Source organism: Lissotriton vulgaris, chromosome 9, assembly GCF_964263255.1.
Source record: "Lissotriton vulgaris chromosome 9, aLisVul1.2, whole genome shotgun sequence".
Lineage (NCBI taxonomy): Eukaryota > Metazoa > Chordata > Amphibia > Caudata > Salamandridae > Lissotriton > Lissotriton vulgaris.
This window is the reverse complement of record NC_141697.1, coordinates 339,014,458-339,029,356: the sequence shown is the minus strand read 5'-3', so window position 1 is coordinate 339,029,356 and position 14,899 is coordinate 339,014,458. Positions and strand designations below refer to the sequence as shown.

The window sequence follows — 14,899 nt, the reverse complement described above, 5'->3', positions numbered from 1 at the left end:
ACCTACTTTAGTAGTTGCGGGTGCAGAATTCACAATCTTCCTAAATACTTGAGGGCCTGCTCTTGGACTGACAAGGCTGCAGAAGGGCGCCCCCATGCGGCTACACCAAATTCGTGCAGCTTCTGTAGCTCAGGGCCCTATCTCCTATGCTGAGCTTGGTGCATTGCCCTGCCACCAGGGCAATGCCTCTTTATAAGGATAAATAACTTATGTTTCTGGGATGCATGTGTCATTGTTCTAGTTGTAGTTAGAGGCATCATAGTCTCACCATGCCATTGTTGTCAGCTTACTCTTTTAGGTGCCAAAAATCTTAATAAATGGCTATACTTGCTGTGTAAGGTACACACAACATTTTATGATTACTCCTTTTTAATTCGAATCGTTTGGTTAGCAGCAACCAATGTACCTTCTAAGGGTGACACCTTAGTGACGTGACTAGTCACAAACAGGACGAAACTCATCACAGATTGTATGTCATTGAGAGATGCCTCTCATTGGTTATTAAAGACACAAACAATGTTCCTCTGCCTACAGACGCACACATTTTCTCTTGGAACTCTACTGAATTTATAAAAGGAGTATCCTTCATACAAATTGCATATCTACAACTTCTGCTGGTGGCTGTCATTGGAGCTGAAACAAGGGATGTACAAAGTCTTTATTTCAAATGCGTCCTTGAGCAAAATGTGCACTTTATCTAGCTTTGAAAATTTGCCTCACAGATACCATTGGTAAAGTATTTTCAACAAAAAGGTTATTTTGTGAGTAAATCCTCCTCCAAATTTTCGTTTGTCAAATTTTGTCAATAGGTAAAATCAACCTCTGTAGTTTCACGTTTTTGTTAAGAAAAATAAAATACATCAGCAGCATGGTATTTTGCTGTCTAAAAAAGACATGTGTTCACATATTTTCTTTCTGTCTCATAAAACATTTTGCGAAGTTTCCTGAAGTTTGCAGAGTTTCTTACACAAGTTTTTGAATTGGCCAGATGCAAAGGGTCACAACTTTGCTCAGCCTAGTGAGAGCCCTTTAGCTGCTGTTATAGAGCCTTTATAGCCAACCCTCACCACCTTTGCAGAACATATCATGCACTTGGAATAAATAATCATGCAACACAATTTTGTTAGAAAAATTTGCTGCAGGTTTATTCCAATCAAAGTATGCCAATGTTTTGGGTTAACTTATGGGCGAACCAAGGGCAGGCAGCGGTGACTGACCTACGCTGCCCTGTCCTCCTGAAGAGCCAAATTGCACCATGGCCAACCCAATCAGAGCTACCAGTTATGAGGGGATTCTCCCATTGAATACCGTGAACCACCAGTCCACCACTTTACTCAAGCCCTTTTAAGGGCGGAGCTTTGCAAGGCAAGCACCCGGTTGCTCAGGCTTACTACCGCCCGAAAGACTAGCAGGGCGCCAACAATTTTTCTCCAGGTTCCTGCCCTAAAGACTCCTGGGGTTTGGCACAGCACCCCTCTTGTGCTACTGAAGAGGTACACCTCCGTACCCTTCCACCTTCTGATTGACCTGTAACTAGCTCGCCTAGCCCAGGGTGGACCCCGACGCTCTACTGCTCGTTCTTCTGTGGCCTCCTAGTTCCTCTTGTACTGACACCCAGACGGTGTTTCATGAGCCAAAGAGGGCGTCAGATGGGCGGGTGCAAGTATAAATACCTCGCCCCTACTCTCTGCGCCCCGGAAGTGATGCGGCTGGCATGCCGGGCTGGGGGACTCTTTCCTGGGGTCTCCTCAACTACAGGGGTGGTGGTGTGCCTAATGTGGCACTAAGGTGGGCCACCCTTTTGAGGTGGCCCACTGAGTGAGCTGAGGGCAGCCTCATTTTTAGGGTCTCGCCTGCGTTGCAGCGCCTGCGCTACTTCGCCTTGGCGAGATCTACAGTCGTTGGTTTTGTGTCCAGCTTCTTTGGAAGCAGGGTTTGTGTCCGCCCTATCTCCTTTAGGCCCCGCCCACCCGGACTTGAAATTTAACTCGCACACGCTCGCGCACTGCGTCTCTTCCAGACACAGTGTTTATTTTTGCATAGCGCTTTCACTTAAGGTGAAAGCGCAATGCATATATAAACAAGCTGCAGACGAGCTATGATGTGCATGCGAACAGCGACTGTTGTGCATGGCGTCTCTTCCGTCTTGTTACCACAGCAACTGCAATCAGCGTTTATTTCTGATATAGCCTTAATGGCGACATGCGGCCTACTATGCAGATGACGAATTATTTTTACTCAGGGCGCCCAAGACATCTGTGGTGATCTTACTGGAGCCTCTGGGAGAGTTTTGTTAAGTGTCCGGCTCAACATTAATAAAAGGAAGTCCTCATTGTTCCCCCCTGGTGGCATTGTTTGGGGTGTCCAGGGAGCTGTTGCCGGACATGGGAGTGCACTGGGAGACTGATAATTTTTGATACCTAGGCATGATAATGGCACACACACAAAAAAGTAATTGCTGTATAATATTGAGAGGGTGATAGGCTCCTTGAGGGCATCAATGCAGTTCTGGAATTCCCTGCCGTTATCATTTATAGGAAGAGTTGCGGTGACCAAGATAGTGTGTTTGCCTCGCAGTCTGTATGTGATCTAAAATTCCTTGTGCCCCCTGCATGCGGTTGTCTTTCGCCAGCTGAATACCCTTCTCACCTTGCTTATTTGGGAGTTGAAGTGGAGCAGAGTGGCCTGTCAAACATCAATGAGGGGTTAGGAGGACGGTGGGTTCGGGGTCCCGAATCTAGAATATTATTACTATGGTCCTCACATGCGGCAAAATGCAGGGAGGAAGAGAACAACTGGGAGCAGGATTTACTGCCGGTTATGGTGAAGGGGCCGGGCTCCCTGCGCTCCTGATGGCAGGTTTGAGAGTGTCCTCTACGCCTCCCTATGTGGTTCAACCGACTGCCACGCTATGAGATTGGTGATGGTGGTGATCAGGAGTTCCACCTTTCACAGGGAGTTGCCACTGTGGTTCTTAGCTCCATTAAGACAGATGGAAGAGGTTATGTCATTTCAAACCTTGCAAGAGGGAGGTTGCGAACTGAATGGTGATCTGTATCCAGAGGATGCGAGGATTTGGTTCGAGCTGGGACCTGGGCAGTTTTTGCACTAAGGGGGCGTGACATGCGTCAGAGCTGTTTGGATGTTGTTTCCTGCAGCGGTGGATACTCTAAGATCGCTGAATACACTGGATGCTGGGCGCCACCGTATCTTGTTTTATAAGGCGCTTCTGGAGGCCCGCTGAGAGTGTGACGGGTGTGGGAGGTGGACCTTGGGACTCAGATGTGGACTGAGCCAAGATATGTGCGTTGTTGTTGTCCGTGTCTAGCAAACTCCCTAATGGCCCTCGTAGCCCCGCATCTCCATCCCACCCCTAGGCGCAGCGCTTTAGGTTTTAGCACTGCCCCCACTTTAAGATGAACAACATTGGCGCCAGCTTTCACATTAACATGGGCGCCAGCTTTGTTTGTCACCAATACACATGAAAATGTAGCACATGCACGATTGCATTTCCACTGCCCAACGCTACAGCAGTGACACAAGTTAAATGCTTTGCAACACCCGGTTGTGTTGCAAAATCATTCCCGTCTTAATAGGTCTCGCATTTGCGAGAGTTTCAGCTATTGCCATTGTAAGTAACAATGCCTTTAATCTATCTGTTTTAAAAAACCCACACTTAAATAAAAGGCATTGTCATTTGCAATGCCAATCACTGAAACCCTTGCAAATGCGAGACCTATTGCATTGCAAATGCTTGTTACTAATAACCACTGCTAATCATGTGTAGCTGTTTGCGTCCCTTGTTGCTTTGTGAAGCTATGCAGTGTACCTTTCTAGCCACTGATCTTTTAGAATGCCAGTAGAGTCTGCCCGTTTCAGTTGCTGGTAGTGCCTGGCACCAATCACTCATTATCACCATTGTTGAGTTTTGAGTTCTAAATAAAGCTTGCTTTGAAAACACAAGCCACATTTGGGGCCCTAGGCAGGCGTTCTTTGGCGTAACTTCTTGTGCTGTCAGCAGAGCACAAAAAGCAACACTTTGACATATTTTAGTAAGTGCCTCGTGAGGTGTAAAATACGTGCCCAATGTTTCATCTCCACCACTCTTTACCGTGAATGTTTCTTTACTCACTGCTTTATGGTTGCTGCAGTATTGGGAACTCTTGTTCAGAGAAACCTATTTAGAGCCTCCATCTTGGCAAAGAAACCTCTCCCATATCTTTATGAAGGCCCTAGGGCCCTCCAAAATGTTCACCTAACAACCATGATAATACACGAAGCTGACCTCTCTTGCCTCAACCTGCTACAAACCTTCAAATTAGGTCAATGAAAGACCTACGGTCAGTGGCTCTCGTTTGGCGCTGTCCCAGCTCAAAGGCTCTCGGCCTCCTCCCTGTAGGAAAACATCTAATAAAGATATCCATCCACGCAGAACGATTTTGAAACCACCTTGTTCATGCAACTCCAGGATTGTGCGTTTTTTCTGTTGGGGAAGCTGTTGTGCCGCTGTATTATTTGCTGATTTTATTGCAACATCTGTTCTGCTTATGTTAGATCCTCTCAGGTTTCTGCTCTGTAAAGTTCCTTAACACCTCATTCAGGCTGACATCCAGTTTCACTTTTCATATTAAAGTTGCAGCAACATGTGGGGGAAGAAAGAGACGCGCCCACATTCTGGTAGCTCACGGGGTCTACCGACCCGAGTCCTGTTGTAGCCTTGTCAAGAGGCAATGGAGAGGTGGTCCAACATGGACTTCTTCCTGAATTTTTTTCTGATGTTGCAAAAATTTCTTATATCTCATTCTGCTGGATGAAAATGGCTTTGCAAGATTGCATGAATGTGTGCATCAATATATAAGTAAGCTACATCCATTGGGCCTTAATGGTTTCGGTTCTGCCTTTTTTCTGGGAACTTGTCCCATGAATTCACAGCGCTTCCCAAACATCATTTTCTGCCCCTACTTGTGATTCTCCACTTCCCTTCATTCTCACACCAAAACTCTTACTATGGAAGTATTTTTCTACTGAAAAAGGTTTATTCTGTTCTGCTTTAATTTCCTATATGAGTTTTAGTGTCCATATCATGTATCCTATATTCCTCCTTCGCACCACTATGAATGTTGAGTCTTAACCATCGCTTGATCGCCCTTGTATCTGTTGTTTCTCTAAACTGTGTCTTTGTCTTGAAGGTTCTGCAATAGCCTCTTTTAGTGACAGAAAGGCAGAAATTTCCCATATGTATCAGCACCAGCCAGCAACCAACTACAGCGACGTTGTGTACAATCCTACCTACCTAATCCAGCACATCTCGCCAGACCTGACCAGACGTGGCCTGCCCAACACAGACACAATGAGGTTATACGGATCAGGTAAGGCAATGGACTCGGCTAAGAGTTGACCTCATTTACAGATCCTACAATAGGGTCTCCTTTACTTACCATCTTGTGGGATCATAGATTTGGTCCAATACATTTACAAGGTATCCTTGTCCATTTGAATTCATTGTGGCCTTCCTAGCTATCTGAAGAATGCCTGCCATCACAGTTAATATGATAGGGCAGTCAACATAATCTGCTGGATTCTTGGGCCTGGCAGGGGCACACATGAGAAGAAATGGTCAGTAAGTTGAAGTGATTTGTTCATGAAAGAATTAATAAATTGTCTTGAGCCAGTGGGAATGTAGGAGAAAATGTACAAAAGGCTTGCGTAGTTCTGGTCAGAACTTCACTGCCATTTAGAATTAGGGTTCCAGAAACCAGAAGCAAGCCTGACCTACAGTATCATCAAAACGTGTCTTCTTTGGGGGAGGGGTTTAAGGGAGGCACCTTTTAGGTTCCACTAATATGCTTTAGTTAGCAAAGGGGTTCGTTAACCTCTTTTGCATGGGGCTGCATAATTATGTATTACAATAAGGCCTGTAAGAATCTTTTTGAGAGGCCCAGGGCCCAGTCCCATGTTGGGCCCTTGTGAGACTCCTCTGTGGTGAATGCAGATCTCTCTCCAAAGAAAAACACAGTTTCTGGACATATTTTAAGGCAGCAGTAGTATATGTCATTCCCTAGAGGCGGCTGGAGGTACCTGCCTTATCTTGAATATCTCACAACAGTACGCCTGGCCTGGTTTTGATGGTGGCTGTGTAGGCCCTGCATATAGTGGGGCCTGCGATAACCAGCTCCGGCCGCTCCCCCTTTGTGTTGGCCCTGGTTACACGTCTGACTGCAGCAGAAAGAGGTGGGTGACCAAGAGAGAACTAAGGGGAGGAGAAAGGATCTTCCACATTCATTCTCGGGTGAACAAAGGATGATATACCTCACTTCTGTCATGAATCTTAGATTAATCCTATTAAAACTATGTGTGTCATTTTATATAGAGGTTGAAATTAATGTTATTTCATCATATAAAACAAAGATATTGCAATATAAGGGCATGATGCACAAGCACAGTCAAGCAATTTGTTTTTATGAAGTACGCAAGTAGACACTGCAATTCTTTCTCCAGAAGAGGCCTTATATAGCCTAGTGGGCCACAACACTTCACACATAGGCATATTATAATAAAAACTCACAGTGACAAAGATTGTAAACTCTGGTGTGGTGTTTAACAAGATACAATTTTTTTTTTAAAGTAAGTCACTATATAATCTAATTAGAGAGCCACCTCACTCCATGTAATTATATACACTGTCTCCAGTCCTGAACCTTTCACCTAGAAATACTTGATGTCAAGTGTTTTATTCTAATTAGTACAGTTGAAGCAACACAAGACTACAATACCCATAATGCATTCGGCTATCACACAAAAGTAACAGGTACAGTGTCCATAGTGGCCTGGCAGAGGTGGTCATACTAAATCAGACACTCATAATGTTGGTTTGATCTATCATTCCTTTTTTGTACATCCTAGGAATAAATTGGGAGGCCTTTTGATCTTCCTGGAGCCCTTTCCCAATCTCTCCCGTTCACCTTTACCCCTTCCTGTTCTTGGTATTCCATCTCCCACTGGTGGAGTTCGAGGTGTAAATTCATGGCACACTTTGTGGCAGTGACTGGTATACCGATTTACTAATGCTAAACGTACATTGTGTATGGCTAAGTATATAATTGCCTACATCTAGCCTTCCCTTCATTATCTTTGTGATAGATCATAACAGACGTGTCACTCTGGGCTTGTACTATCACGTGCAATCTTTCTAATTCCTTTTAGGAGGAACATTCTCTGACCTTAAACTGCTCTTAAAAAATGAGTTTAACCCTTTGCTCATTCATTGTCTTCAACCACTTTTACGAGTTGAGAGTAGAAACCTTCTTGGCTTTTACATAGCTTGTAAAAGGAACAAATTTAAGCCACCAGTGAGTTTACCTTAGCGATTTAAAAAATGCCAAGTTAGAACTTTAAAGTTTATCTACAGCCGAGTGAGAAGGTGATGTCCGAAGTCAGACATCAAATGTACGTATTTAATATGGTGTCAAATGAGTGTTGTGGGACGGTAAAATGAACAAGTGTGGTATTACAACAGATGTGTGTTATTAACTAACTTTAATGGTTAGCACCGAATATGATGATTCCAAAGATGATTAAGAGACCTGAATTCTGAAGTATAGTTTAGTAAACCAATGTTGACTTCAGGGCGAATGTTGGGACAGTGACTCCCAACCTGTAAGCAATTAATTGAGTGTGCCTCGCCTATCCCTTCAGAGTGGGTGTGCTTGAGAAGACAGACAGGTGGGTTTGGATCTAGGTCAGACATGTGGAAAACCCAAGACACACTTGTCACCCACGCCTTTCACTAGACGCCTGAATAAACGGCAATGACATGGAAGAAAGACTGTCTGCAAAAGGATTGTTAGTAGAAATAAAACTTTTATTTACAGTGTCATAAACCTTAACGAGTGACATTTTCATGCTGTTGCAACCGAAATCCAAGCTTGATTTTCTTCTGGAGTGTGCAAGCACGCCCCTTATGCAGAGGAACATTCACCTTTTTAAAAATCGTTCTTTTTCGCATTTTGCCAGATCATAACATTGGCACTAAGTACTAAGAATCGGTCTTCATTCCGTAATATGCTTCATTCAAGACCATTCACTCAAGACCTCTCCCAAAGCGGATATCAAATTCCTGTAAGAAATACAAAATGTAAGAAGCCTTCTGTCCCAGAGGCCAGAGGTCAAACTATTCCCAACAGAGAGGCCTAATCTTTGTGTAATCCATTCCACCTTTTAAAAGATTAGGGCTTCTAATCCCTGGTAGTAGAGTCGGATTATAGGTGAATTTAATTGCATGATGACACTCAAATGAGTAGCTCAGGCAGAAACTGAGAGATGTGCCACAGTTTCTGTTTATTGTACCAGTAAACTGAAAATATTTTTTTTTCAAATTCATACATTTTTGCTGTGGTTTGGACCAGTGGCGTAATGAAACCTGAGCCCCCCCCACCTGAAAAGTACATACAGGGGGAGTCCTACGCTCCGGACCTAGTCCAAAGCTCTTGCGCCATGGGCCTGCCAGTGCCGGAGGGGGCCTCCGAAGGTCAGGGGCTCTCAGAGGTCAGCCCCCCCCTCAGCATCAGGGGGTCTGCAGTGGCTTTTGTTCGCCACTGGTTTGGACCACCACAAATTCAAGACTGCATATGACATCATCTTTATTCCAGCTTGTGACGTAAGCAACAGTGAGTTCCCAACTAGTTTCATCAACAAACTTGGCTTCTCCTATTTTGCCAAACATTCAATCCGTAGGAGTTAGACCTGGGATCTGTAGGAGTTGGACCAGGAATCCATAGGAGTTAGATCTGGAATCTTTTGGCCTCGGACCTCCTGTTTTGACTGTGTTCTGCATTTCGTTTTTGCTGGCTTTAGGACTCTGGGCACTTTACCACTGTTGACCAGTGCTAAAGTGCGAGTGCTTCCTGTCTAAAATGTAATGGAAATTGGTTTCTCTATAATTGCCCTATTTGATTTTCTAGCAAGTCCCTAGTACAGTGCACTATGTGTGCCCAGGGCCTGTAAATCAAATGCTGCAAGTGGGCCGGCAGCACTAATTGTGCCACCCACAAGAGTTCCAACATGACAGTTCCAGTCAGTGCATTTTGCGGTTTGGTGCAGGACTCCATCAGCATGAGGGAGTCCTGCACCAAACGTTTTTTTTTTCTTTTCAAAAAGAAAATCCCAAAGATGGATTTTCTTTTTTTCATGTTGATGTAATTACTTTGCATTTATTTAACAGTAGTTTGGCTTCTAATAAAAGCCTTTAATAACCTAATCTCTAATGATGCTCTAACAATGCTTCCAATTAAGGCCTCTAATAATAGCAGACAAATATTATTAGAGGCATTCATTAGTAGCCAAACTAGTACTGAATACATGCAAAGTAATTACAACAAATATCAAAGTTATTGTAGCAACAAAGAATATGAATAACTTGTGTGTGTCGGGTCAGGTGAAAGGGATGAGAGGAACCATAAAAATCTACCTGTTGCCTCTGTAAAGTGTGTGTTCATAATCTGGATGCCTTCCAGGAAAAATTGTTATTGTCCATATGGTAGTTGGCATATCTGCACATGGGCCCAAAGGAAAGCCGGGTCTGGTGGCTCAGTGGACTAATGCATCCACTGCAGGGGCCTGTGTTCGACCTCATGGGCACAGGTTCAAATCCTGGCGGGTCCACTCAGCCTTTCATCCATCTGAGGTCGATAAAATGAGTACCATTAAGTCGGGTAACAATAAACATCTGTTATTCAGCGCCAAGAGACCTGTGGGTGAATGTGCACTTTACAAATACACATGTTATGTGATAGCCAAGATTGATTTAGCCACACAACAATCCTTAGTTTGCCTCACTGACCTTCTGTCAGTGCTTGCCTTTGCAGGTTTCTATGGTGTTATTTACCTATGAAAACAACTGCTACTACGACCCAGCACACTGGTGTTCAGTCATATTATTTAAATTGACAAAAGAAGCACGAAAGACTGAGTAGATTTTGTTGGGGCTCATTAGGGTTACATCCTTTCTCAGAAAAAATGGCAGCCTTTGTTTAATTTTTCTTAGGCTGCACTCGCAAACTGCAAATCTGGTTCCCCCCTGGATCCCTGCCGCCCTTCCATTCATAAACTTGCCACCTCTTCAGTAAACCCTTTCCTGAGCAAATTGCTAAATGAATCCTTTAGGCGCTGGTTCATTCCAGGTGGAAACAAGCTTTAATGCTCCCCTTGCTTTTTTTTTTTTATACAGTGTCATATAGCGCGAACTAGACCCGAAGAAATCAGGTATCAGAGCACTTTACATGAGCACCAGTTACGTTACAGATGGACACATTCAGTTTTGTTAGGCACTGGGAGATTAAGTGATTTGCCCAGAATCACAGGATGTTGAGCGTCGTTGCTGAGACTCAAACCCGGTTCACCAGCTTCGATGTCGACCGCGTTAGCCGTAAGGCTACATCCTCTCCCCAAAGATTAAGAAGCCTTTAGCTGACCCTAAGGTTCTTAGCAATTTTAGACTTATTTCACTTCTCCTTACTGTTGATATGTTACTTGAGAATAATAAAAATAGACACCTATCTCACTTTCTCGAGTCTAATTATTTGCTCCACGATTCCCAATTAGGACTTCGTAGGGTTTCCAGCACGGATAGGGCCTTGCTTGAGGACTCAGAATATATTCAAGAAAATCAGACTCAAGCACTCCTGTTTTGGTGATGCTTCTTGACCTCCCCTGTGCTACGATATGGTCTCTCATGCTATTCTGCTTGAGAGACTTGAAATGATAGGTATTAGAGATGAAACCCTGCAATGTTTGAAATCCTTTATGAGTGAAACTCTCCAAGGCTGTCCACCTTCCACCTTTTACCTCTATGGCTGAACGATTAGAGTGTGTAGTCCTTCAGGGCTCAGCTCCCAGTTCCACTCTTTTTAATATATAGCTGGAGCCACTGGCAAATCTAGTAGAATCGTGCAGAGTGAGAATTGTATCCTACGCTAACGGTACCCAACTCCTCTGGCCTTTCAGGAGAAAACAATACATTCAATTCTTTTAAACACTATTTAAAACCTGTAGTTGATTCAATAAATGTTAGCTGCCTAAAGCTTAACTCAAAGAAAACTGTGATTCCTTTTTTGAGTACTAAGACCAAATGATGTGTTTTGAGTAACAGGCCCCCACGAGTCTTACGTCTTTTATTCACAGCGCTATATTATGTTACTGTGTTTGTAAATCACATTATTATGCTAATTGGTTACACTGGCAGTGACAGGAAAGAGAGGTAAGCAGTTAAAATAAAGAAAAGCTACAGCTATTGAAAAAGTATGCTCTTTGACTGCTTACAAAAAGCTTGATGATTGGTTTCTTACAAAAAGCCAGATGATTGATTACTTGTCGAAGTTCAGGAGTAAGGGAATTCCAATGCTTGACAGCAACGTAAAAAGGGGACCGGTCTCCAGCACGTGAACGAAAGCTAATGGCATGCAGGCCTGCCAAGTATCACGCATCAGGTGTGACTCTAACACATTTCAGTGTGGTGTTCCGCATCACCGCACTGAAATGCATTGTCATACATTTTAATGCCACTGTCTCACTCTGCTATACCAGCGGTGAACTGGATACGCCAGGCTGAAAGCGTGCACGCGCTGGCGCCTGACACCTGTGCGCCGGCTTTGCTGCTCACCACAGACTTGCCAGCACCTCAGGCAGCAGGCTCAGTAAACAGTTAAACATCTTGTCTGCTGGCTGAGGGCTACAATGTTACATCTTTCTTTAGCCATGCTCCCTCAGCCTGGCTGCATTGGAATTCCTGCCCGCGGCTGTCACACAGTGAGTCACTGACTCACACTGCCCAATATCAAGACCCGGAGCAGGCCCGTCCTCAGCATTGGTTGCCCCTGGGAATGTGACCGCACGTCCTTAAAGGAAGTGAGGTCGGATTCAGGCAGAAAGTGGCGGGGAACTTGACTGGAGTGTACTGTCCGCGTCCTGGGCGTCCACGGCATTATAAACTGAGTGTGCATTCAGTACGGTGCCTGCGCATATTACCTGGCGTTGGACCGCCAGACCGGACGGCAGCATCGACACTCTCTCAGCATCATGGCTGCGCATGGGACCGAACTCGCGTTCAGGGACAGACGATGCTAGTCTGGGAGGAGTATTCCCACCACTTTGAGCAGACCAAGAGGAATGCCAAAGGTCCAGAGACAATGGCTATCAAACTATTTGGATTGACACGGGAACATTGGCTTAAAGAGGAAACATTACGTATTCAAATAGGACGATTTTCATACATTTTTCACAAGTGTTGGATCTGCGTCCGTACGATGCTGAATAAAAAATGCAGAAGAGAGTGGCCTTTTCAGGTCTCGCGCCTAGCGTTGCAGGGCTCAGCCCTGCGCGTGCAGCGCGAGACATTTTGTAGGGGGTTTCAGAAACTGACCTAGGAATCGCCCACGCTTTTCCATTTGGGGCACGCTATTGGGCTTTGCGTGCGTGTTTTTTACAAAGAGAGCACTGATAGGCTGAAGGCGGGCACATAGCTCCGCCTATGGCCTATTGGTGTCTATTACGCGCACTGGCTGTCATGTGGTTTCAATTATCGTGCCCAGACACGGGCGCGATAATTGAAACCACATGTCTCTCTGTGGCACGCGCACCACTTTCGGGCGGCTTCTTTTTGTGGAGTTGCAGGGGGCCCGGGCCCCTCTATTTCCAAGACATTGAAGGTGAACTATATCGTGGCGGGAGTATTAACTGACAACCATCTCTCTAGATTGGACAGTTAGTATTGTTTTAATAAAGGTAGCCTCCAAACACAGCCTCCTTTCCCGATTTCCCGATGTCATTAAAACGCAGGCACACAGCTCTTCTAATGTCCTTTGTCTGAACTCGAGCTGTGCTTTAACCTTCGCTGTTTGCAGCATTTAAACACCAACAGAATGCAAATTCAAATAAACTGTAGGCGGATTTTGGGAAAAATCTTTCGCGGCATCAAATAATAACAGCCTTTCGTCCTAAACGCCAACAAGCATTGAACTCACCCACCAGCCCTAACAACATCTGCCCATGCACCCACTTAACCTTCGGTAAATCCCCACACTGAGCATACCTTATACTATGAGAGATATCAGGTGTCCCAAGTCAGGTGTGTGACGCTAGCCCAGCCCTAGGTGTTATTTGTATTCTGGTACTTGCAGTCCTGTGTTTATGAGGAGAAAGTACGCAGCCACAAGGTTGGAGTGCAAAATTAAACAGGGTTGGGTATATGCACATCAGGCTGGGCAGCTTGGGGTACCTGCACTGCACAACACATCTTTGCTAGTCATCAAAAATAAACCCCGTTGCTATCTAGGGATGCCTTAAAATGCACACCCTTGCTCAGCGCTTAGTGCCTGATAAAGAAGGACGCGTTACCCTTTCAGCACGTCGTGGCCTGCTCCACCTTGCCCCACTCCTCCGGTTCCTCCTCTCCGCTTGGCCCTGTCGGCTCTGGTCTCCTTCACGCCATCGGCCTCGAGGTCTCCTACAGCACCTTGGCCTGGGTGAGGCCGGCAGCATCAGCAGTGCACAGTATCCCGGCGCCGCCCGCAGCAGCCAGCACAGCCGCATCCTGCTTCTGCTGAGCCCGGCTCTCAGCTCCTAGTCCACGCTGCCCTGCTCCCCTGCACACTGCTCGCCTCTCCCACGGCCCCACAACTCCGAGAACGGACCTTCAAGGAGCAGCAGGTGACCGACAAACGACAGCACAACAAACTCAGAGAGGAACCTTTACTGAGGCATCAAAAAATGCGCGCTCTCCCCACGGGTTTCCAAGTATTCATTACGCAGTGAGACGTTTTGTCCTCCCTGCCCAAAACTGGGGCTGATTGCGCGCAGTAGATGCCCTGCCATGCCCGGGGGACATGGACAAGGCTTTCAGGAGATGCCTTCACCGTGCAGTCATGCTACCGCAGCCCAGCGCCCACGAACGTGACAGATGATTTAAAATGTTAAAGGAAACAAAGCGCGAGAGAGAGGGGGATACTGCGCGCCTATCAGAACTGGCCTGAGCACCGGCCCTGCTCAGGCCCGTCCCAGAGAGGAGGCTCTGCTGATGCGGTGTAAAGTTTCTCGAACTGCAGCCAGCAGTGCATATTACAGAGCGCACACTCTGCAGCCCAGCCAGGCAGCCGAGCCAGCGCGGACTAGAGCGAAGTCTGTTCCCCTCCTTGAAAAGGATGCTTGTTCCTCTTTGTGCAGCGTCAGGGCACCACTTCCTTTGGAATGTCGGTGTTTAACCTCAGCAACGCCATTGTGGGCAGCGGTATCCTGGGGCTCTCCTATGCCATGGCCAACACGGGGATCGCGTTCTTCATGTAAGTATCCATTGCTGCATGTTGTCAGTGGTGGGGTTCTTTCTGGTTGCATAATGCCACTGCAATGGGGTGTGGATGAGAGTGTGGGGGAGTGGCATATGTGCTTCATAGTGGCATGTGCTGTAGTACCCCCGCACCCTTTGTTTTACCTTGGCACACATACCACGCTCTGAGCACTCACTAATAACTTAGCTTTATAAATGGGGAATTATATGTATGAATAGCGAGTAATAGAGCTTTGGGGACCCGCGGCAGCGGATGTAATATATGATCACATGTTTTATACCATGGTTGCATACATGCCTGGAGACCCGATTCAGGAGGGATACTCCCAATTTTTGAAGCCAAACGTGTCTATTTTGGTGTCTCCCTCCTCACGTTGCTTCTGATTCGATACAAATCAATGAAGAAAATATATTATCCCGATTATTGTTTTTCTAAGGCTCCCACTTATCCTCTTACAAAATGCTGGCATGTACGTGGTTTCATTCCTTGCACGTTCACTGTTTTCACCGCCCACAGTGACATGGCCTAACAGGAGGTGATTACAAACACATTGTTTCCTTTGC

General features: G+C 45.7%; 1 protein-coding gene across 1 annotated transcript in view; it reads left to right on the top strand.

Moving 5' to 3' along the window:
* Positions 1-14,899, top strand: part of TC2N (tandem C2 domains, nuclear) — a 221,012-nt gene that overhangs the window by 85,672 nt on the left and 120,441 nt on the right. Inside the window, exon 4 of the mRNA XM_086937679.1 lies at positions 5,190-5,369. Coding sequence (XP_086793805.1) covers positions 5,190-5,369 — 180 coding nt within the window. The remainder of the gene's footprint in view (positions 1-5,189; positions 5,370-14,899) is intronic.